Genomic DNA, 24,171 nt, shown 5'->3' with positions numbered 1-24,171 from the left:
ACAAACTTAGAGATCCACTACTCCAGACAGTGGTGGATCCAAAATGGCGAGGCATGTCAAGATCGCAGGATGAATCTACAAAATACTTGCAGAGGCGGATCCTTGATGAGAGCTTTTGGCAGGAAGTGCACGCTCTTTCAGTGGCACTCAAGCCAGTCTACGTCCTCCTTCGATTGACGGATATGGAGGGATCGACCTTGGGACTAGTCTATCATCTGTTTATGCAGATGAAAGACCACGTTTCCAAATGCGATCTGTTGAATATTGATCAGTAAGGGTTCCTCATGTTCTAATGGTTGTCTGTTTTAATCATGAAGTCTAAGTTCTAACTTGTATTGACAAGTTGTTTTGATATTTCAGCCGATCAGATTTATTGGGATGTGTTGAGAGCCGCTGGACTTTCATGAGCCGTCCCATACATGCGATGGCTGCCATGCTTCATCCTCTCTACAGGTCGCCAGAGCTATGGAGTGATACCTTGCTCAGCACAAAACAATCAGAGTATGTTGGGCTCATGTTTTCAGAGGATGATCAACTTGGGATAGACAAGGAATTCACCAACTACATGAATGGCATTGGCGCTTCTTTCACGAGAGCAGTTTCTTTGAGGAAGGAAGCCACAAAGTATCCTTTGACGTGGTGGCACTCGTATGGGAGAGTTGGTCTTCCCAACCTCTCACGCATTGCTCTTCGTATCCTTTCTCAGGTTAGGAAACTGACATCCATGTATTACTTGACACTTGTCACTCTCCTAATTTTGTGTGCATTGATGATTGCGCTCTTGCTTGAGCACTGAGCAGGATTGCTCAGCTGGAGCATGTGAGCGCAATTGGAGTGCTTACTCTCTCATACACACGAAGATTCGAAATCACCTTAGCACTTCTCAGTTGGAGAAGTTGGTGTATTGTAGAGCCAACATAAGGCTTGTGCGGAGTTACCATTCTTTGGGGCAACCCAAACAGGTAAATTATCTTGATGTTGGCCACTTTAAACTCAACCTGCAAGCATATGCCATAAATAAGTCATTTTAACTTTATTTTACTCTTCAACAGGTTGATGCGCCAGAGCTGAAAATGGTAGATGATCCTAGACCGAAGGAGGTGGACCGACAGATTAGAGACGAGCAGAAGCAGATTCTCAAAGAGCTGCATAGAGAGCTCGAGAGCGTGGATCGTCGTGTTACTAGATCACGTGCACGAGCTCTTAGCCTTCCTCTACGCACGGTGGGAGGAGATCCAGACACTGTGAGACAAGAGAGTATTCGCAGGGGGAAGCTTCATATTCGCTCCAATCGCAGGCGAGCGAATGAAGCTGTCTGGCTCATCCATGCAGAGATTGCCGATATGCCTGAGGAGGCTTGTGGTGCAGAGGTGCTTGTACCAGAGTTGACATATGCTAAGCCTGACCCTGAGTTTGATGACGAGGGCAATGTCCTTGATGATGGGGGCTTGCTCTCTACCGACGATTCATCTTCCGCATCTGACACAGACTTTTGAGGCTGCACGTCTTAGTGCACACTGGTGACTGCATGCTTTGGAGGACAGGCTGCAGCAGACTTTTATTGTTATTATGGCATTGTAGTATTTCACAGTACTTTGTTTTGGACCTTGATTCAATTTGTATGGTATATGCCGACTTCTGGCTGATGCCATGGACATGATGTTTGTAGTTGTTATTTGGTTTTATGATTTATCGTCATTGGTTTTCTCATTGAGTATTGAGTCTTGAGTCATTAAGTTTTATGATCAATATGTTCATTTTAAGCATTGCATTGTTAATGAGACTGAATTTTGAAAGGTCTGTGAACTTAAATTTAGTTTAATTATCTTTTTTTACAAATGGTACGTACCTATCACGTACCTAAAGGTTTGTTCAGTACAGAAATACGTTTCGTATGTGCAGAAGAAGCATGTAAGCTTAGAGCGACTACCCAGTTCTTCTTCTTCCTCTTCTTTTGACAGTTCTTCTAGCTCTTCTGACTCGAGCGAGGAGGACAGAAAGGGTAAAAAGCGAAGCAAAAAGCAAAGCTTCAAAAAGGGCAAGAAGAAGGCAAAGAAACTCAAGTTCCGCCCAGTTTCTGATAGCTCTACAAAGGAGTCATCCTCTGACACTTCGGACTCCAATGACCATATGTTTTATGCAAAGAAGAAGCACTTCTACAGAGCCAACCAATATGACTTCCTCGAAGACAAGAGCAAGAAAGCTAAAGAATTTAAAGGTGGACAATAGATAAAATTTGAATCCTTTTTTGGATTCTAAGATGCTCCGAGGGCTTTGGCCTTCATCCTGCAATTTGACATAGCCTTCTCTGGAGGGCATTACTCAGAGCACTCCAAGATTAGGAGGGCTGCATCTTTTCTCAAAGGAAATGCTCAAACCATAGTTACCTGGAACGAGAAATCGGAACGAGAAACAAGGAACGGCAACATGCATGAAATGTCATTCCCTGTTTCGGATACTCACGTCTGAAACACGAAACCGCAATCCGAAACGGGAAATTGGGATGGGAATAGGGAACAGGGACTTGAAAATGGTCATTCCCTGTAACTATGGCTCGAACATGGTGGTCGACCCTTCTTTTGAGGAAAGAAGCTCCAATCAAGTGGTTGAAATTCAAAAGGCTCTTTATTTCTTCTTGGCTTACCCGGGAGTGCAAACAGGATATAAGAACCGTTTGGAACCATCTTCGGATGACCAAGGGAGATTCTTTGGACGCTTATTGCGACAAGTTTTGGGACTCTTTTCTACCAACCTCTTCATTTAAGAAGGTCACTTTTAAGGAACGGATTGAACGGTTTTGCTGCGGACTCCCTATAGAGATTCAAGACTACTGCCTGGAACAAAAGTCAAATTCTATCCAAGAATTAATACATTCGAGAAATTTAACTTATCCCACTGATGAGATCATCTCAGAGTATATCATCAGATCAGAATCGCTCCGAGAGATGTCTACAAGACAGCCTTTCATTTCGGTTTGTACGAATTTTTGCTGATGCCTTTTGGCCTCACCAATGCTCCAGCAACTTTCAACCAAATGATGGGTAGGATTTTCCGAGATATCGATCTTTTGTTGGAACTTTCTTTGATGACATTAAAGTCTTCTCCAAGGACGAAGCAGAACATCGACACCATCCGCTACAGGTCTTTCAGGCATTGCGGGGTCACAAATTAATTATCAATGCCAAAAAGAGTGAATTTTTCTTGCCGGAGATACACTTTTTGGGACACATCGTCTCAACAGCAGGAGTACAGATAGACCCGGCCAAGATTGAGACTATATGTGACTGGCCAGATTTGAAGAACGTTCATGAAGTTAGAAGCTTCTTGGGCTTGTGTTCTTACTACTGGCGGTTCATTCGAAAGTTTGCAAAGATAGCTTCTCCTTTGCACTTTTTGACTCAAAAAGGAGTCCCTTTCTCGTGGGGACCGACAGAGGTGACTGCCTTTCAGACACTTAAACAAAAACTGACTACTGGACCAGTGTTGACTTTGTCGGACTTGCAAAAGTCATTCGAAGTATATTGTGATGCTTGTGGTCGTTGTAGGGTGCAACGGAATGAATGTTGTATTTTCTCAAGATGAGTGATCCATATTTACTCAAGGTTCCTTTTAGTTCTTATGGAAGGGAGAGCCTTCCGTTCTTAATGTAAGAGTGTTGTGATCACGAACAAAGTGAATGGACGCTGTGCGTGCAAGTGTATGAGACTGAGAGAAGAAGAGAAAAGAGATACGACACCAGAGACGTTGTAAAACTCTCCTCTGAAGGCCCCACTCTCGTCGGCAAGAGTGGTCTACTATTGATTGCACAAAGTGGTACAATGATGCTGCATGGAAACTGATGCAACTTGGGACTATGTCGGTGACGATGACTAGGACGACGTCGATGACTTTTTTTTTTCCGAGAAAAAGATCCTTCTATTAGTTAATGAAAGCTGCCCGTAGGGCTACAACCGCCTCTGCAGGAGAGGGCAACAACAAACATGATGGGGAGACTCTCCCGATGAAAGAACAACATATATACAATGAGGCTAAATCAAGGGATGGGAGGAGGGAAGAGCCACACAGGTGGTCGGTAGTACCATCTGAGCACACCCTAGACAATGGTATAGAAAGGCCCCGGGCGCCAAAGTCGAAGGAACGACGTCGATGACTTAAGGACTGAAACCTGTGATCTTCTATCTGCTGTCCATTAAAACGCTATGGCTGAAAATCTGGGACTGATTCGGGGCTGCTGAAAACGCTGATCTGGCTGTGTTTTTGGGGGCTGAAAATGGTGTGTATCTGCAGAGATCTAGGGCTGAATTTGCTGCTGTCCTTAATGCTGAAAACGCTGGGACATCTGCCTCGCTGAAGGCTGAAAATGAAAAACGCTGGCAGCTTTTGTAGCGTTAGTGAAAACGCTAGGTACCCGGGGATGTTGGCGATGAGGGCAAAGCTGAAAACGCCAGCTTGGGGAGATGATGGCGATGACCAAAAACGCTAGGCTGATGGATAGGTGGGAATCGCCAAGGCTTGACGGTGTCTGCTGAGAGAGGGGAGTACCTACTGCCTATGGCCTATTGTGCTCCTTGCTCATCTGCCAAAGAGTGCTAACTTGGGTTTGCTTATATATTAACTTACCCAATTTGCCCTACTCAGTTCCCAACAAAAGTCACTTAATAAATAAGTGAAAAATGTCAAAAATAGGAAAAAAATAGGCTAAAGTCACTGGAAAAATCCCCTAACTAATTCTAATGGATTCTGATGGGAATATTGATGATCATGCTGTGTGCAACCAGAGGATATGCATCTATACTAAGTGACTGGGCATGCACGGTCTACGAATAGACTCACAAAAAGTGCCAGATCACTTCTAATCTAGACTGACTAGACTTGACGGAAACCCTGTTATGGTGTCGCTTGTCCATGGACACATAGAGTTGGATGTGTCACGTGACATCCCCTCCTTTTCAAAGTGAGGTACTGGTACCGAACTGTATGGCATAGCTTGTCCACGGACACATAGAGTTGGATGTGTCACGTGACATCTCCTCCTTTTCAAAGTGAGGCACTGGTACAGAACTATATGGCGTCGAGGGAGATCGCCAATAGCATCCGGAATCTTGGAAGGGACTCTTCGCCAGTCCACTTTGATGTGGGTCGTGCAGTACTTGAACTTCATAAATGTCTGCAAAGCCTTCTTCTTTGGGCCGCGTCAAAAGCGACAAAGTCTGTTGTGGCTCTTTCGATGCTTCAACTTCGTGTAGAGTCCTGCTTCTTTCTTCTTCAAGAATCTCCATGGCTGAAAATTCCTGAAACCACTTCCAACACAAAAACATGAACATACCCATTCCATGTAAAGTGAGTGGAAAAAAACTTGTCTTCCTAAAAGATTGTGCATGCAATGTAGATGAACAAATAGACGGAGTGCCAAACCGTTCATCCCATACACGAAAACAATGAGATCCAATCTTTTTTTCCTGATCTAAATCGATCAAATGTGGCAATTCACAATGGAAATGCCTATGCTTGGTGCTCATACTTTCATGTGCTCTTTCTGCAACTGTGTCATGCCAAGGAAGAGACATGAAATGTAACTCCCTTGAATGCATACTTTTCACCTTTTCATGAACAATCCGCATACAATCGTGCTCATTCATGATGGAAACTGGCTCAACGTACAATATGTCATGCCTAAGAAAAGGGATCGCATAAAGATGCTGACTAAAATACAGGAAACGATCACGAATGAAACACTCGAACAATGTATGCGTGTCAATCATGCGAACACATAATACTTCCTGTGAGGGTTCTTTGGACCTAGGCTCGAGAGCCAAGATCAGTTCTTCCTGAATGGTCAAGTCTTCCTGTGTGGGTTCTTTGGACCTCGACTCGAAAGCCAAGATCGATTCTTCGTGATTGATCGAATCTGCAACGAGGTTAGCTTCGCTAGAAAAAGCATCCACTAACACATCATCCTTGTGAACAATCACATCATCTTCATGCAACTCATCATGCTTGTGAGAAATCACATCGTGATCATCATGCTTGTCATAATCATCCAAATCCTTATGCAAATCATTGGCATTCAAATCATCATGCAAATCATTGTCATTCAAAACATCGTCATGCAAATCATGTGTATCATGCTTTGGAGAAGAAGAGACTGAGAGAGTCTCCTTTTCCCGAATCTCTTGCAGTTGTGCCTGAGCTTGAGAAAAGAGTCGCAAGAACTCTTCCATGTGTTGGTCGCCCTTTCCTTTGACGGCGGTTGCCATTCTTTCTTGGTGTCTGCGTTCCATTTCTGCGTTTCTTGCTTTGCGTTCTAACTTCCTTTCCATAAACATCCGCTCCAACGCCTCCATAGGAGTTAGTGCAATCTTTGACGTAGATGGGGAACGGGGAGGGTCGGAAAAACCTCCTCGTGGGGAAAATTCTTCTTCGACTCTCTCATGCTCATCACTTCCAAGCGAAGTATCCATTCCGCTTCGAGTGATGACCATTCTGAAGTCGTAGGTTCTTGTGGGTTCTTATGGTCTTGGGTTCTTAAGTTCACGAGGAACTTGGGTTCTTGGGGGTCTTGGTTCTTGAGGTTCTTGAGGTTTTCTTTCGCTTGCAAACCGTGTTTGAGAAGGATCTTCTCTTCACCCGAGTTCTACTCCTTTCCGCGGGCGCACCCCTTGGCAGCCTTGCGCTCACACCAAGGTTCCTTTTTCCCACCTCACATCAATTGGCCGGCCGCTAAGTGCACGGTCCGCTCTCAATGAGTGAAAAGAGACACAAGGGGAGGCTGGACAAGCCCTTCTTTCCTGGGATTCCTATCACTCTTCAAAAACACGATTAGGAATCGACACGCCCAAGCGAACTTGGGTTCGTGCGACCGTGACAAGCAAAAGAAATTCTTGTGAGTCTTGTGGTTCTTTCCTTGAGTGACTGCCAAAGCTCTGATACCAATGTTAGGTGCAGCGGAATGAATGTTGTATTTCCTCAAGATGAGTGATCTATATTTACTCAAGATTCCTTATAGTTCTTATGGAAGGGAGAGCCTTCCGTTCTTAATGTTAGGTGCAGCGGAATGAATGTTGTATTTTCTCAAGATGAGTGATCCATATTTACTCAAGGTTCCTTTTAGTTCTTATGGAAGGGAGAGCCTTCCGTTCTTAATGAAAGAGTGTTGTGATCACGAACAAAGTGAATGGACACTGTGTGTGCAAGTGTATGAGACTGAGGGAAGGAGAGAAGAGAGATACGACACCAGAGACGTTGTAAAACCCTCCTCCGAAGGCCCCACTCTCGTCGGCAAGAGTGGTCTACTATTGATTGCACAAAGTGGTACAATGATGATGCATGGAAACTGATGCAACTTGGGACTATGTCGGTGACGACGACAGGGACGACGTCGATGACTTAAGGGCTGAAATCTGTGATCTTCTATCTGCTGTCCATAAAAACGCTATGGCTGAAAATCTGGGACTGATTCGGGGCTGCTGAAAATGCTGATCTGGCTGCGTTTTTGGGGGCTGAAAATGGTGTGTATCTACAGAGATCCAGGGCTGAATTTGCTGCTGTCCTTAATGCTGAAAACGCTGGGACATCTGCTTCGCTGAAGACTGAAAATGAAAAACGCTGGCAGCTTTTGTAGCGTTAGTGAAAACGCTAGGTACCCGGGGATGTTGGCGATGAGGGCAAAGCTGAAAACGCCAGCTTGGGGAGATGATGGCGATGACCAAAAACGCTAGGCTGATGGATAGGTGGGAATCGCCAAGGCTTGACGGTGTCTGCTGAGAGAGGGGAGTACCTCCTGCCTGTGGCCTGTTGTGCTCCTTGCTCATCTGCCAAAGAGTGCTAACTTGGGTTTGCTTATATATTAACTTACCCAATTTGCCCTACTCAGTTCCCAACAAAAGTCACTTAATAAATAAGTGAAAAATGTCGAAAATAGGAAAAATAGGCTAAAGTCACTAGAAAAATCCCCTAACTGATTCTACTGGATTTTGATGGGAATACTGATGATCATGTTGTGTGCAACCAGAGGATATGCATCTATGCTAAGTGACTCGGCATGCACGGTCTACGAATAGACTCACAAAAAGTGCCATATCACTTCTAATCTAGACTGACTGGACTTGACGGAAACGCTAATATGGTGTAGCTTGTCCACGGACACGTAGGGTTGGATGTGTCACGTGACAGTCGTAGTCTGAGAGCGGTCTTAATGCAAGAAGGCCATGTGATTGCCTATGAAAGTCGATTGTTTTCAAGGCCAGAATTGACAACACGGATTTAGGAGAAAGAGCTTTTGGCAGTGATCCATGCTCTTACTCAGTGCCGACATTACCTACTTGGAGTCAATTTCACGGTCTATACTGATCATCAGAGTTTACGCTACTTGTCACAGAAGCAGCTTTTGGAAAAGCAGATGCGGTGGGCTAACATCTCGTCACAGTTTCATTTCCACATTGTCCATGTTCAAGGACTGAAAAACTTGGTGGCAGATGCATTGTCTCGGAAGCCCCTAGTTTTGGCTATTTCCGCCATTCATCACAAAAGCTTCGAGGACATGGTCGATCAGTACGCCACAGATCCAGATTTTTCCGATGTATTCACTCGAATACAGAATGGGAAGATAGTAGCGGGATATTCCATACGGGATGGCTACTTGATGAAGAAACGATGTTGTGCGTCACACAGCCGTTGAGGGAAAAGGTTTTGATTGAATGCCATTGTCCACCTTTTACGGGTCACCACGGCATCGACACCACCTTGAAAGGTGTGGAGCGTTACTTCTTTTGGTTGAGACTCAAGAAAGATGTGGATGAATTTGTTCGCAGTTGTTTAGTATGCCAGAAGGTCAAGTTTGACAGGCATAAGGCACAGGGATTACTACAACCTTTACCCATTCCCACCCACCTCTCAGAAAGTATTGTAATGGATTTCATTTTTCATCTCCCGAAGACGCAGAGTGGACATGATGGCATTTGGACTGTCATCGACAAATTTAGCAAGCAAGCTCACTTCATTCCAGTGAAGAAAACAGTCAAGCCGGATCATTTAGCGAGATTGTTCATTGCACAGATTTTCCGACTACATGGCATCCCTGAGACAATAGTCTCCAACAGAGATCCCCGATTCACGAGTTAGTATTGGAGGGCTATTTGGGAGAACATTGGCACGTGGTTGCAGTTCTCATCATCATTCCACCCGCAGACAGATGGGCAATTTGAGATTGCAAATTCAGTTGTTTTGGATTTATTAAGTCTTACATTTCTGATCAGAAGACTCAATGGGAAAAAAATTTTCCCTTGGTGGAATTTGCCTACAACACGATCCACTCTTCGACGGGGACGGCGCCATTTGAGATCATTGAAGGTGCTCCAAAGGTTCCACCCTTCCTTAGCACTAAAGATAAGATTTTTGAGGCCGACCAATACACAAGGGACTTGGACAATGCTTTAGCCAAGGTTCGGGAGGCTTTAGCAAAATCTCAAGAGCCACATAAAAAGGCAACAGATCGACATCGACGAGATTTGAAATTAAAGGAAGACGATTGGGTGCTCTTACGTTTAGAGAAGGCACGCCTAAGAAAATGAAAGGGAAAGGAGCGGCTTTCCCCAAAGCTCAACATGAGGTATTATGGCCCTTTCCAGATAAAAGAAAAGATAAATGACGTCCCCTTTAGACTCAAGCTACCCAATACTTGGAAGATTCACAATGCATTTCATGTGAGTCTATTGAAGCCTTTTAAAGGCGATGTGTCAGTTAATGGGGAGCCTGATGGGCAACCCGAAGTAGAGGAAAGCAAGGAGATACTCGTTTCAGAGCAGATTTTGGCACACAAGGACAAAAAGATAAAAGGTAAAGCGATTAGCGGTTCTTGGTTAAATTCAAGAACCATCCTACATTGGATGCGAAGTGGATGGAGGAGGAGGAACTAGCAGATACTCCTCATATTTTGGAACTTTACCTTGAAGCATTCGGTATAGTATAGTCTACTCCGATAGAACCCCGAATTCAGCGAGGTTGAATCTAGTGCAGCGGGTATACACAAGAGGGGAGTCACTCCGCTCCTTTGTCAACGGATTACCTTGATTTTGAATAAAGTCACTGATGTCCTCTTTGGGTTTCAGGGATACTAATGGACTGACCAGTATTCTGCTAACTTTATGACAGGAATTCCCGAAAGCGAATATGATTGATTTGTACTGACTTGTTTGAGTGCAGGAACTGAAAGACGAAATGACTGCAACATTTCAGTCTCATAAATCTCTATAGACATGATCATGATTGCAATAAGGATTAGTTAATCGGGCATCAGTGAGGTCCGGAATGGATTTATAAGCGATTACTAAATACGTTGCTGATGGTCATGGTCTGAGATTTGGAATGAATTTTTCTGTGATTTGTCATGTGATGTCCTTTGATGTCAAGTGATGTATTATGATGTCCTGTGATGTGACTGTCGTTTTGTACAAGTGCTAGATGTGTCGTGTCTAGTGCGTCGATACTAACAGTCAGTGTCTACTAAGACAGTTTATGGCCTCTATTTGTTTTGCAGGCGTAATCGAGGACGATTACAAGAGGGGATATGTCACAAACTGGTGACGTGGCAGAGCCACCCGCACACGCACACACACCCCTTGCAGGCCGGCGGACAGGCTGCCTGAAAAATGCACTGACAAGCTGACATGGAACTGTACGCACGGCCGCTTTTCGCGCTGACTTGCTGACGCGTACGGATTTCTGCGAATCCCACAGGCTTTACGGATCTCCACAAATCGCACTGACTGTACGGATTTCCGCAGATCGCACTGGTTGCTTTTGGGGCCTCTTGCTTTTGAGTTTGAAGTTTTTGGGGCTCTGCTTTTGGCATCCCATGTAATGTTTATAAGTGGCCTTAGGGGCTCACTTCTCAGAGCATCTAGACACAAAGTCTGTAGCGAGCACCCGTGGGCTCAATTGTACTTTGCTCACAGATTAATATAAAAATAAATATCAAAAGGGGCATCAGTCTTTGGACCAATATCTCTTGGCACGGAACTACGCCGGGCCGTGTTGACTCACTTTTGTTTTGTGAGTTAATTTGAAGTGAATCTCTGTTGTGTCACAGCAAAATCTTGACTTGGGGTGTCTAAGTTTGTTACATGGCAAGTCAACAGTTTATGACACGTAGACACAGGGAGAGTCTCTTTAGGAGATTAGATAGTGGAAGACATTTGCAGAGAGAGATCACTGACTTCTTTAGCAGAGACCCGGCAGTCAGATGAGCAAGCTTCACAGTAGACTTTAGAGTCCACCTATATATTGTGACTGCCGAGCAAGCTTCACAGTAGACTTTAGAGTCCACCTATATATTGACTGACAAAGCCGTTGAGCTTGGGAGAGCTAGACGGCCACGTCTACGAGGGCCACCACGACATCGACAGTGGCTCCATCCGAGGAAAAGGATGACATCGGAGACGTCCAGTACAACTATTTACAGAACCGGACATTGACGATGCTCTTCAGCGATCGATGCAGTACATCCTCAGACAGCGCCCAGATGCCATACATCCTCGGACACTGATATTCATTTTATCTTTTATCTTTACTTCATTTTATTTTGTACCTAAACATTGTATTAGATCCACCACGATTGTATCAATTTGGTCTCATAGGTCATTTTGGTCGTTTGTAGACGTTTAATATAACATTTCATTTCTCTAAGCTCAGTTGTTTTGAAATGCTAAAAGTTTGTTCCAGTTTGTTCTTTCATGCAGAAAAGGTTCAAATTCATGAGCCTTGAAACCTACTAAGAGAATGAAAATGCTATGACCCAAGGTGCCGCGCAATACTCAGCCCCAACAAGCTATCGTGGGTGGAAACACAAAGCAGGGAAGGTAGGAATCTGTCACGAGGACGTGGCAACTGTTAACCTTAGTTGTTGGTTTCTTTTCGATGATTTTTTATTTAATTTTTGGGACCCTCTTTTTTTTTTGAGAGAGTACAGGAACTTTGAAACACACACACACACCCTATGTACAACGGCCTCACAAGTAAGGAGAGAGGCATCCCATCACAAGCACACACACCCAACTGGGAAGAGTCCCTAACGACTTGGAACATGTCTTCAGGTCGCCAAGGGGGGATTGAACCCAAGACCTTAGGCACATAGACTATGACTCTACCAACTGAGCTAGCACCCGTTGACTTGGAAGTTGGGACCCTCTTTTTGAAGTTGCACATGGTTGAACGTTGTATGGCCAGTATGAAACGGTTGAAGGCCGAGAGTTTCACCCGCAATCAAGAAGGGCAAGTCGCCACGAGATGGTCAGGCCAGTCGCCACTGGAATCCGAGCAGTAAAAGGGTGTCTAGGCTCAGTTCAAAGTCATTTAGGCACCTCACTACACTTATACGTTGGTGGGTACTAGGAAATTAGCTCAAAAGAGGCAAATTGGACACATGGCAGTCTGTGAGCTATTTGCCAAGTCCAGCATGAAGAGAGAGGACGTTGAATTTTGCTCCCAAAAAAAAGTGACTACAAAGTGTGGGTGAGTAATGGGTGCAGGATGACTACCTCTTGGACATAGATGTCCTCAAAGCACAACTTTGAACTCAGCAAGGTAATTCCACTCATGGACCTATGAGACCCCTACTTCATCATAGTGAAAATTGTTAGGTTTTGTGCCTCACTGCCTAGCTCACACCATGGATGTCACGAGTTTGTGGCAACTTTACTTGTTGATTTCTTTTTGGGGGAATTTTATTTGACTTGTTTTAAAACACCCCTCTGGAAATGCCAATGCCTGAGTTGCATGGTGCGAGGCGGACAATGAGAGTCTAGGCCGGACGGCCAGTGAGCACTGAAGTTGGGCAAATGGACTAAGGTTAGCCACGGTGGGGCTACGAGTGTAAATCACCCTCTGGAAATGCCAATGCCTGAGTTGCATGGTGTGAGGCGGACAATGAGAGTTTAGGCCGAACGGCCAGTGAGCACTGAAGTTGGGCAAATGGACTAAGGTTAGCCACGGTGGGGCTACGAGTGTAAATCACCCCTCTGGATGTCACGAGTTTGTGGCAACTTTACTTGTTGATTTCTTTTTGGGGGAATTTTATTTGACTTGTTTTAAAACACCCCTCTGGAAATGCCAATGCCTGAGTTGCATGGTGTGAGGCGAACAATGAGAGTCTAGGCCGGACGGCCAGTGAGCACTGAAGTTGGGCAAATGGACTAAGGTTAGCCACGGTGGGGCTACGAGTGTAAATCACCTGATAGCTCGCCGACATTGCATTTTCCGATGTGGTTCCAGTGGTGATTGATGGTCAGACGACCAGTGTGAGTGCCGTGGAAGCATCTCCTAAAATTTAGGGAACTGCTATTTTGGGCCGTGATGTGTCCACATACGACTGAATATGCAGACGCAGCTTTCCAATGATGGGATTAACGCACTCTGAGTGGCCAGGACATGCCAATCCTGCCTCTGCGGTATACCCCATTTCTTCAGCTCTGATGCCCAGGTTCATAGCTAATTCTGGCGTGATAAAGTTTGCTTTGGCACCTGGATCAAAGAAGATAAGTGTCATCTGGTCTCTAACTTTACCCCACGCTCTGCATAACTCACTGGCATCTGTACTAGGCCTGTCGTCCAACATGTCTGGCACTAAACCTGCCGAGGGCATAGGCTTCTTTTCTTTCCTGTCCTCTTTGTCATCTAAGTCAGCTGGCCTTTTCTTTTGTGGATAGTTAGCTGCAAAATGACTAGTCTGCTCACATATAAAGCACTTGTTTTCAGCCATCAAGACCTTTTCCTCGGGCGTCTTACGCTTAAAAGGCTTCCTTTTCTGCTTCCTTGTCTGCGCTCCAGAAGTCCTGGCTGAATCCTTGTCTTTGGTGGCCTTTTCTGACCCCTATGACACTTCAAGAGCCGTTTTCGCAAAGGGCTTCTTCGCTGAATTTTTCTTTTGCTGCCCTCCTTTCTCGTTGCTCGGAAACCCACTATCTTCTCCTTTCAACAAGGCAAGACCAGTGTTCGCAACTTCCATAAGCTAAGGGAGGGTAGCCACTCTGTTCTTGGTACAGTAATTGCGAAGCCCTGTAGGCAACCCACAACAGTACTTCTCTATCTGCTTTGTCAATGGCACAAATCTGTAGGAGGTCACTAAGAGTAACGCTTTACAAAACCTCCGATTGTATTCCAGCAAGCTCTTGCATGTAGCCGAAATAAGTTGGTGCCAATCTGTCATGACATCGGCTTCAAATTCATTTGACAGCCAAGCAGATGCAAACATTTGCTTGAAGTAAACCCAAGTGGCGGGTGCTTGTCCTTGTATTAACAATGTCGTCCACCATGTGAGCGCATTGTCCTTTAAGAAAGTGGCAGCTTTTCTTACTTTAGAAGCCTCTATAAAATTCCCTCCTACATAAGCCGTATCAAACTGCTGGAGGAAAGTGAGTCTTTGCTTTATCCTCGAAGCCACTAAAGGTGTTGAACTTCACAGCTGCACCACCTTCTTTGTATGGTTTTGGCTTTTCTATTGGCCCCAAATTGTCATAGGGAAGCGTCTGCAGCATGGGCACTGTAGTAGGGACCATCTGTGCCCCTTGGTCATTGAGATTCTGCATCAAAGGTGCCATATCTAGCTGCTGTCCAGAAAAACCAGCCATGCCAAAATTGACCGGTGGCACCCCAAACTGGCCCTGATTGCTCTGAAAGCCTTGTTGCATGTCAATGTTACCATACATGGGGTTTGGCGTCATGCCATGCATACCCCCAAACACTGTTCCAAGCATGTACTGCTGGTTTCCAAGCGCATAACCAACCATACTTTGGAAAACGGATCCACCCCCGAAATACCCAGGATGTACCGTGGGTGGTGGAAAAACCTGATGCATTGCCTTGAGACTGGTTCCCTATCCATTCGATGCAACATTTTCACCCTGAAAGGTGGCGGGCTGAACTGGCAAAACCTGTGGAGTAGGGATCCTCGCCACCTGTTCGCAACATGTGACTCCGCAACATGTGAATGCTCTCTATCCTGCTCAGTCGCATGGGGGACCTGGGCTTGACCCTCAACGGGCTTTGTACGTTGAGGGCATTCCCTTGCCTGTTGTGACTTTAATGGTGCTTGCAGATAATCCATAAACCTAGGATTCTGCACCAAGTGAAGACATTCACAGCAGCAACTAATTGTGTCCTGAACGCATCCTCTTCAAAGTGCCCAGTCATGAACCCTTGAACATGTTCTCGTTGTGCATCCACACGAACAAAAGGCGTAGACAGTGGCGATCGTGAACTCTTGCCAACTTCATCCTGTAAAGGAATAGCCTGTCTATCCTCGAAAGAGGAACCCTCTTCTCTAGCATTGTCTGTCCTGTCAGCCATAATGTAATTCCAAATTCCTGTGCTTTGTGTCTTCGCCGCAAACCATCCAAGGCTCACTTCTTAAGGAAATAGTGATCTTGTCCCGGCGACGGAACCATGAAACCGGCCCAAAATAGCAGTTCCCTAAATTTTAGGAGATGCTTCCACGGCACTCACACTGGTCGTCTGACCATCAATCACCACTAGAACCGCATCGGAAAAAGCAATGTCGTCCAGCTATCAGGTGATTTACACTCGTAGCCCCACCGTGGCTAACCTTAGTCCATTTGCCCAACTTCAGTGCTCACTGGCCGTCCGGCCTAGACTCTCACTGTCCGCCTCACACCATGGAACTCGGGCATTGGCATTTCCAGAGAGGTGTTTTAAAACAAGTCAAATAAAATTCCCCAAAAAAGAAACCAACAAGTAAAGTTGCCACAGACTCGTGACAATGGAGCACTTCCCCTAGCACAATGGACTAGAAACATTGCACTTGGCCTAGAGGACTCTTTGTTACTTTTGGTGGATACCTCACATGACTAGTACCTCCCAAATAGCCACACAAGTTGAGCTGATTCTTGCTTCTCATCACTCATGATGTCAGCAGATCCTCTTCCCCTCGGCCTATATAATGGCCCTTATACTTGGTTCATTTTGCTCAATCTAATGAAGCCTACATTATGTGCAATAGCCTTGTCGTTGGGTACTCCTAATTACAATTAGCATTACTCAATTAAGGTTTTCATTAAGCATGAATGCTGGTTTAATCTACCCACCATAATCTCCTCCATCATCTACATGTGGTATCAAAGCTTAAAGCTAGTTTTTCACTAATCTAGCACTAGATCCTAGCTAGTTTTTTCCACACTTCCAAAGCTAGATCACATCAAGTGTGTTCCCTCTCTCTTACTTGATGTGATTGTCAAATCAAACCTTCTTTGCATTGCATATCATCTCCTTGGTCTTCATAATCTCCTCCATCATCTACATGTGGTATCAAAGCTAAAAGCTAGTTTTTCATTAATCTAGCACTAGATCCTAGCTAGTTTTTTCCACACTTCCAAAGCTAGATCACATCAAGTGTGTTCCCTCTCTCTTACTTGATGTGATTGTCAAATCAAACCTTCTTTGCATTGCATATCATCTCCTTAGTCTTCTTCTAATTTACCCTCTTTGGTGCTTTTGGTTGATGGTGTATGTACCCCAAATGGGATGTGTCACTACCCATAATCAATAGCTCAACGAGGACCATTTTCTGCAATTGACCAACCCTCTACATCCCCTTGTTGAGAGCTTTTACATGCACTATCAAGCTCCAAGTTTGGTGGAGAACTACCCTCTCGAATGCCCTCTACGCACCTGCAAATATCAACTCATATCTCTGATTTCCTGCACTATCTACTAGAAAGCGTGTATGTACCCCAAATGGGATGTGTCACTACCCATAATCAATAGCTCAGCGAGGACCATTTTCTGCAATTGACCAACCCTCTAAATCCCTTGTTGAGAGCTTTTACATGCACTATCGAGCTCCAAGTTTGGTGGAGAACTACCCTCTCAAATGCCCTCTACACACCTGCAAATATCAACTCATATCTCTGATTTCCTGCACTATCTACTAGAAAGTGTGCAAGGCGGGTTGGCTAGCATAAGTTTGGTAAAGCTATTCTAGGGCGTGTGTGCTCAAGCTCAAAACTCGCAAAACCTTTTTTTTCAAAGTGGGCATGTGGACGGACCCGCAATCCAGATTTCAATCAGGCCTATGGAGAAGGCACAAATTCCGCTAACGGACTGGCTAGCAGCAATTTCCGTCTGCGCCCCTCATCGGCCGGGCGTTTTAAAGTAACAAGGAATGGGCGGAACAGGGCCCTCCCGTTCTTCCTAGAACATGTTCCAGGCAGGTTTTCTCGGCGGAACAGATATGCTCACGGAACGGTGTTCCGTTCCAAACAAGTAACTGGAACGCTGGCCGGAACGGCCCCCGGAACGGACAGAACGCTGGCCGGATTCCCGCAACAAGGAACAGACGGGCGGGCGAAACGACAGTTTGAAATTCAAACAAAATGGCTGTTTGGGATTTTTTGACAATGTGGCTGTTGGTGCATAGGAACAGGGAAGGGTCTAGAATCTTCCAAGCTCCCATGCTCTCCTATATAAGCCCCAAGGCTCACCCTCTTCCTTCATAAGTTTGCCTCTCCCTCAAGCTTGAGCTTTGAAGTGTTTGAAGCTTCCCCCTCAAGCTTCAATAGTCAAGGACTCGAGGCGTTCTCTCCCTCTCCCTTGGGCCTCAAGGCTTTAAGCCTCTAGGCTCAAGCTTGGAGCCCCCTCTCCCTCAAGCTCTCCATCTCTCCATCTCTTCCCCTCTCCCTCAAGCTCTCCATCTCTCCATCTCTTCCCCTCTCCCTCAAGGCTCAAGCTCTCCATCTCTCCCTCAAATTTCAAGCTCTTCATCTCTTTATCTCTCCCTCTCCAACTTTCAAGGCTCTCTCTCCCTCCCCTTAGGCTTTACGCCTCAAGTGCCAAGACTCAAGCTCCATCCCTCTACAACCTGCCACGTCAGCATCCGTGTGTTCCATCTGCTACATCATCGCTCTGCCACTCGTGAAGGTCCTGCCATGTCATCACTCTATGACACTTAGACATAGCTTGTTGACCAAGGCTCTGCAAAGGCAGAATACCTCTCATGGTAGAAAAGTTAAAACACTTAAGACATAGCTTGTTGACCAAGGCTCTGCAAAGACAGTATACCTCTCATGGTAGAAAAAACCTTAGGTTTCCACTAATGTAAAAGTATGGCTTGTTTGCCAAGGGGCTGCACTGGCAGTATGCTCTCATGGTAGAAAAACCTCGGGTTAGAACTAATTTAAGATGACAGTCTTGTCTGAGCCTCAATTATAATATGTATACAAAATCATTGATAAACCAAAACAGAAGGCCCCCAGAAGGACGACAATTTAAAGGCACAGAATTGATAACCTCAATATCGCTGACTTCAAAAGCCTTGACATTCTTTTATCAAGGGTTTAGCTCCAGTTTCCCGGAAAACATTAATGAGAGCAGCTAGCAATGATCAAGCAAGAAACAACAGAATTACCTTTAGAAAAGCTACATAGAAACCTTGAAAGAAGGACAGAAAGCCTGTGCCTTGCCTTACAAGCAGTCCTTCCATGCCTTTCCGTCCCTTGCGCCTGAATCGTGCAACAGTTTTTGCTCCTTCAAAGGTAGCTGCCCCAAGCCCTCCAGCATCCACTTGAAACCCTTCCTGCTGGAGGATTTCATTCACAGCACTGCCTTCCAAAAGGTCTGCAGATGCACACCTGATATTTGCCACCATATGATTGATAAGAGTAACAGTGTGAGTAACACGTTTCCATCTGCTTCGAGCATCTGTTCTAGGTAATGTAGATGGCATTGGCTCTCCCTCGCTTGCTTTCCCCATAGTAACACTTGTTGCACATTCTTTTGGCATGCATTTTTTCGGAACAATGCTTGAAACACCCAGATTAGATGGAGGTTCTGTTGTTGCTGAATACAACTGTATTGGAAAAATAACAGCTTCCTGCTTTGAAGAGCACAGACCAGCATTTGCAGAGCCTTTGGCAGAAATTACCTGGGTAGGAACTTCTGAAATGGATGACTGTGAGAGGAAGACTTTAAGATCTTTACAAAGAGCTTTACCGGCTTCATCCATAATTTCATCAAACGTACTGAACAAGACCTTCAAGTTTAAGAAGATTTATAACAACCTGGATCTGCCTTTGTTTTTCACTGCAAATTGCTGCTCAGGGTTTTCCTAAACTATGAGTAATTGCGAAGGCGATTCTCTAAGTGTTCACAGCAGCATCTACCTCTTGAACAACATAACCATATAAAAAAGTAATGTCTGCTTTCTATGTCTCTCTTTGTGTTAGTACACCCCTTCCCTTGTCCAAGAAAAGTTGCAGATGGTGAGAACATGCTGACTCTTAGCAATCATCTACTGGATCCTTTGCAATCAAGAATCTTAGTGGGTTAGATCCCTTAAATATAACTGGCAATGCCTGTCCTCACCAAACGCTGATGGCAGATAGGAGAATCCAGCATCAAGTCAAAACATTGTGTATTTTGCTGCCGCTTGCATAGCATTACCAGCACTTGCAATCTTAGGGGTCCTCTTGTAGGATGTACTATCCAATCCTCGTTTATACTAAATGCAAAAATCAGTCCAGCATATCCATTCATATATGCTCCTTTATGTTACAAAGATTGTTCTGAGCTGGTTATATTTACTGGAACTATAATACCACTGCTTCCTTCAAATCCAAACCCATGCTTTCGATTTGAAGCTCAGTACAATAAGGCTGATTTCTCTAATGCTTAGAAAATTAGCCAGCACAACCAAAACAATCAAGACTGTAAGCATCGATCAAGTAAAATCTGCATGTACAAACCTATCTTTACTCAACCCTAAAACCATTTCTGCAGTTACTCCCTTGAAAGCCTTTACACAAGCTTCTTCTTTTCGCATACCTGCGACAATCACAGTTTCTGAACATGCAAGCAAAGTTCTTCGCAGTTCTGTCTCTGTTTGCTTAGATTATCAGTCCACATTGCTTCTGGTCATTTCCTTGATGCCGAGGTCGTGTATGACAGCACACAGAAAATGAGTGCTTCTGTTCTTCTATCCTATCTCTTTTCTTCTTCGTGTTGGGTCTCTGCGTGCTTAAGAAGAGCTGTAGCGGTCGAACATGGGTGGGGGCAGTACTGTAGTTCAGCTCCATGGCCTTGAAGAAGGGCATAAGCATGTGCTTCGCACAGTTTACCAAACCCGCAAAGTGCTGCTGGGCATGTGCTAAAGCCCTCGAGATGTCACGCTTTTGAAATTTGCAATTGATAAGAACGTCTCCATACATCCGAACACCCCATGTGTCGTATGTTGGGTTGTCAATCAAAAATTCTGGAACGCACGGTTTTCCTCCTCTGTCTTGCGGCGGCGGCCGGGCCCTCGTGCCTTAGGCCTGTGTATTCCAGCAGATCAACCAATCTCAGCCGTTCGTTGCATTAACGTTCTTACAGTGAATAGGGACAAGAACGGTGCAGTCAACACAATTCCACCAATGGAATTCACCTAGAGAGAATTCCAACCAATCGTATCACACAAACAAGATTCTAACCAATCAAAGCATGACGGATGGGAATCTCCCTCACCCCCACTGTTCCGGAACACGGAACCGGCTCGGCCTCCGCCTCGCCTACTCGCCTACTCTCTCTCTCTCTCTCTCTCTCTCTCTCTCTCTCTCTCTCGCTCTCTCTCGCCTTAAACCCGACTTCTCTGCACAGTGCCGCCTTGCCCGCCTCGACCCCGACTTCTCGCCCCTGCCCGCGACTTGGTGTTCCCCCGCCAATAGCCCCATTTGAGTGTAAGCCAATTGCAACCTAAGAGAGAGTGGTGTTTTCCCACCACTGCAAAAGTTCGTGGCGACATTCAGCCTTGGTTTCACTGCCAGTAACCTCCTAGCCGAAGCTCACCCACAATATGCAACCCCGAACAACAACCATGGCTACCCGAGCATCATCCCGCAGCAAGGCCACCTTCGCAGCGATTGTGGCAACGCCTCCCAAAATGGACAGCACCATACGACTTCAGAATGAAGTCGAAAGACTCCGCAAGGAAAATGACGAGCTGAAACAAAGGCTCGTAATGATTGAGACTCGGCTCACTGCAATGGAGAACTCCAAGAAGGAAGAAATGGAACAGATGGAAGCCAAGCTCAACAAAACAAAAGAAGAAGTAGAAACCACCCTCACAAAGGCGGTCAAAAATCAAGTACAGGAGGTCATTTTCAACAAAGTTGAGGATCGCGTGGCATCCACGCTACGCGAACAACAACGGCAAGAGAACCTCGCCCTTAATGTTCGCATTGGCGGGCTTCCAAGCGATTGGAAAAGAGAGGGAGACCTCAAGTTCCATGAGTGCTTTACTCGCATCCAAGCAACAACCCCCATGATAGAGTGGGACCCAGCCACAATCACCTTCCTTACACATGAGCAACGCACCAACCATGCGATCTTCACTTTCAAGACCAAGGCGGACCGAATCAAAATCCTTGAGCAATCAAGGCTCCTCAAGGACACTAAAATCTGGTTTGCAGAAGACCTCACACCCACCCAACTCAAACACAAGAAGGTAGAACTACAAAAGGTACGAGAAGCGCGCGCGGCAGGAAAATGAGCAGTCTATCGAGGAGGAAAGCCATTATCCAGGAGTTTCGAACTCCCAAAATGGCTCCCCCCTCTCTCTCTCCCCCTTAGGTTTTTGATTCTATTTATCATATCTTCCCTTTTGTTCACCCCTCATTGGACCCTCAGTCCTTAACTGAGATGTAACGTTTTGCTTTTCGGTCCCATAGGTCATATTTGACCTCCGTGGACGATAATTCTATCTATCTATCTATCTCTCTCTCTCTCTCACACACACACACACACACACAAACACACACACACACGTGCGCGTGCACATACACCTCGGTTCTTAAGGAAGTTCAAGAGGTGGGAACTATGCCAAGCAACTAAGAGCACATATCACAAGGAGCACAATGTCGTCCAATTTGTCTAAAGTAAACTTCGATGCGACATAGAATTGGACATCTACGTTTACAAATCTATACACATATAGACATAGGCTTTTCAATACACATGCACAGGTAAGGTTGACAACGCATAGGATGAGGTGTGGGAGGTCACGCATTTGAAGCCTGAGTGGTGCATGGGGTGGCCCTCTTTCTTTTGCCACAAAGTAAATTGGGTCACTTGAAGATAAGGATGGCCATCTAGGATGGTAGATCACATTGCAAGGGTCATAGAGACCATATGGCCCCTTAATGTTGTCATGCACCTAGTGCTCTCATCACTAAATGACAAGGGACATTCACGTTGGTGCAACCAAAGCTGTCGGTGGTCCAGCAAGTGAGAAAGATAGTTGTGGTTGCAAGCCGCCACAAGTTTGTACGGCAGCTAGGTGCCATGGCAAACAAGGGAGTCAGAATATGTACGTAAAATGTGGTTTTTGGACCAAATTTGGTGTTTTTTTGGACTCACCAGTCGGATCGTTTTAAAGCTAAAATTTTGCGGGTTCTTTGCTGAATTTTGAAGTCCTCAATGGGCATCATGACCTTGTTTTCACAGCTCATCGAAAGAAGCTACCAGTAGGAAGTTATGTTAGTTTAAAGTTTCAGTGGTTTGAAGATTTGTGCAATGATGGTGTTAATGTATGTGCGCCCCAAGGGCTGGTCAAGGTCATGGCATTTTGAAATGCAGAGCATGCTCTCCAAGCCGGACTTTACAGATTTCAAATTGGAGAATGAAGAAGATATGAGCAATTGAAGTTTTCTCGGGGGCTATGTAGTAGTTTGGTCTGCTTTGAAATGTGTGCATCGAGATTTTTGTTCAGCTAACCAAGGTTCCAAATGGAAGTGTTCAATGCAAGTTGTAAGATGGGCTTTATGTCTCGTCGATCGGATCATTATGTTAGGAGATATCCTCAATTGAAGTTGGCAACAAACAGGAGCAGATGAAAATAAAATATTCCAAGTTTTAGGCAGTTGGTACAAAACAAAATAAATTTGAAGTTTTTTGGGGGTCTTGAAATTTTTTTAGGGGGGCTACCCTCCCTGTGCCATGTGGAATGGGAATAATCCCACATGGGGTTTTTCGACAGGATATGACAGGCTATATATATAAGAATGGGACACCCTCATTATCAACACAAAGGGGAGAGAGAGGGAGCTCCCCTCCTCCCGTGGTTATGGCATCTCTTGCCTCCATTGCAGGTGCTTGAGGGACTAAGGAGAGAATTATTTTTAGGAGGACCAGCGGGAGGAGAAAAGAGGAAGACGAAGAAGAAGGCTTTTGGTGGTGGTGGGGGGGGGGGGGGGGGGGGGGGGGGGGGGGCGCACTTAAGGAGAAGAGAAGAAGGAGAGGTTTTGCACGAGCTCAAAGACAACTTTGTCAATGATTTCGCTTCCCTATGTGAGAGGAGGCTTGCAAAGAGGTTTGCTGAAAGGTTTGGTTTTGAGAGAGTGAATCACTCTTTTAGCTAATCAATAAATTAAATTGATGTGTTGTACTCGGAAATTGATGAAAACCTAGAGAAGAAGCATCCTCTGATCAACAAACCGACTTTTGGTTTGGCTGCTCTAAATTCGCTTAGGGTTGGCCATGTAAAGCCACTTTTGTTGCTCTATATCAGCTTTAGGTGGCATTAGGCAAGTTCTTCCCGCTTAGGGCTAGCTTCTTAGGGCTAGCGACTTTTGGTTTTGCCGCTAGGAGTTTTAGGTCAAAGTGTTAGAGTATTAGGGTTTTTCCATTACATGCATTGTCATGTACACGTGGGTGTGTACTTATGTTGCATCCACGAATATAGGCATCAAACAATAAAGATGATAGTATAACCCGGTGAACTTGATTTTCATGCACCTCTAGACCAAGGTGTACAAGGATTGGGCATGGCTAGAGAATGTGAGGTAGTTTACATTGTGCCAATGTAGAACCTCTAAAGGACTAGAGGCTTTTGGTTTGACCGCTTAGGGTTAGCCATAGTTGGACGCTTATGGTTGGTGGTTTTAGTCCGCTTAGGGCTAGCTAGCCGTTTGTTCAAACTTATGTGTTAAATGTTATATATTGTAATACCATACTAGCCATTTGCACTCACTATTACTTGTTAATTTGTTGTGTGATCTCTATATTAATTATGGATAATAGGATGGCATGCCTTTGTGTATTATGTAAGCATCAAATCTTTAAAAAACAAAAGATTTTTTATCAGCATATACGCAAGAACGGTCTTTTTTTCATAGAGCAACTGCAAGATCTGTG

General features: G+C 45.1%; 2 protein-coding genes and 1 pseudogene across 2 annotated transcripts in view; 2 read left to right on the top strand and 1 right to left on the bottom strand.

Moving 5' to 3' along the window:
* The window catches only part of LOC147463220 (uncharacterized), a 31,819-nt gene extending 11,510 nt beyond the window's left edge, over positions 1-20,309 (bottom strand). The window contains exons 1-3 of the mRNA XM_086487763.1: positions 19,907-20,309; positions 19,749-19,827; positions 18,413-19,025 (exon numbers count right to left, since the gene is read on the bottom strand). Coding sequence (XP_086343889.1) covers positions 18,413-19,025; positions 19,749-19,827; positions 19,907-20,210 — 996 coding nt within the window. The 5' untranslated portion in view covers positions 20,211-20,309. The remainder of the gene's footprint in view (positions 1-18,412; positions 19,026-19,748; positions 19,828-19,906) is intronic.
* LOC147463221 (uncharacterized) lies at positions 1,074-2,787 on the top strand. Its single transcript, XM_086487758.1, has one exon. The coding sequence runs from the start codon at positions 1,074-1,076 to the stop codon at positions 1,494-1,496; it is 423 nt and encodes a 140-aa protein (XP_086343884.1). The 3' UTR covers positions 1,497-2,787.
* A 545-nt stretch (positions 20,310-20,854) lies between the features above and the next one.
* The window catches only part of LOC147463219 (pentatricopeptide repeat-containing protein At2g03880, mitochondrial-like), a 32,313-nt pseudogene continuing 28,996 nt past the window's right edge, over positions 20,855-24,171 (top strand).

This window comes from Adiantum capillus-veneris, chromosome 2 (genome assembly GCF_014529385.1).
Source record: "Adiantum capillus-veneris isolate H3 chromosome 2, ASM1452938v2, whole genome shotgun sequence".
Lineage (NCBI taxonomy): Eukaryota > Viridiplantae > Streptophyta > Polypodiopsida > Polypodiales > Pteridaceae > Adiantum > Adiantum capillus-veneris.
This window is presented reverse-complemented; position numbering and strand designations above follow the sequence as displayed.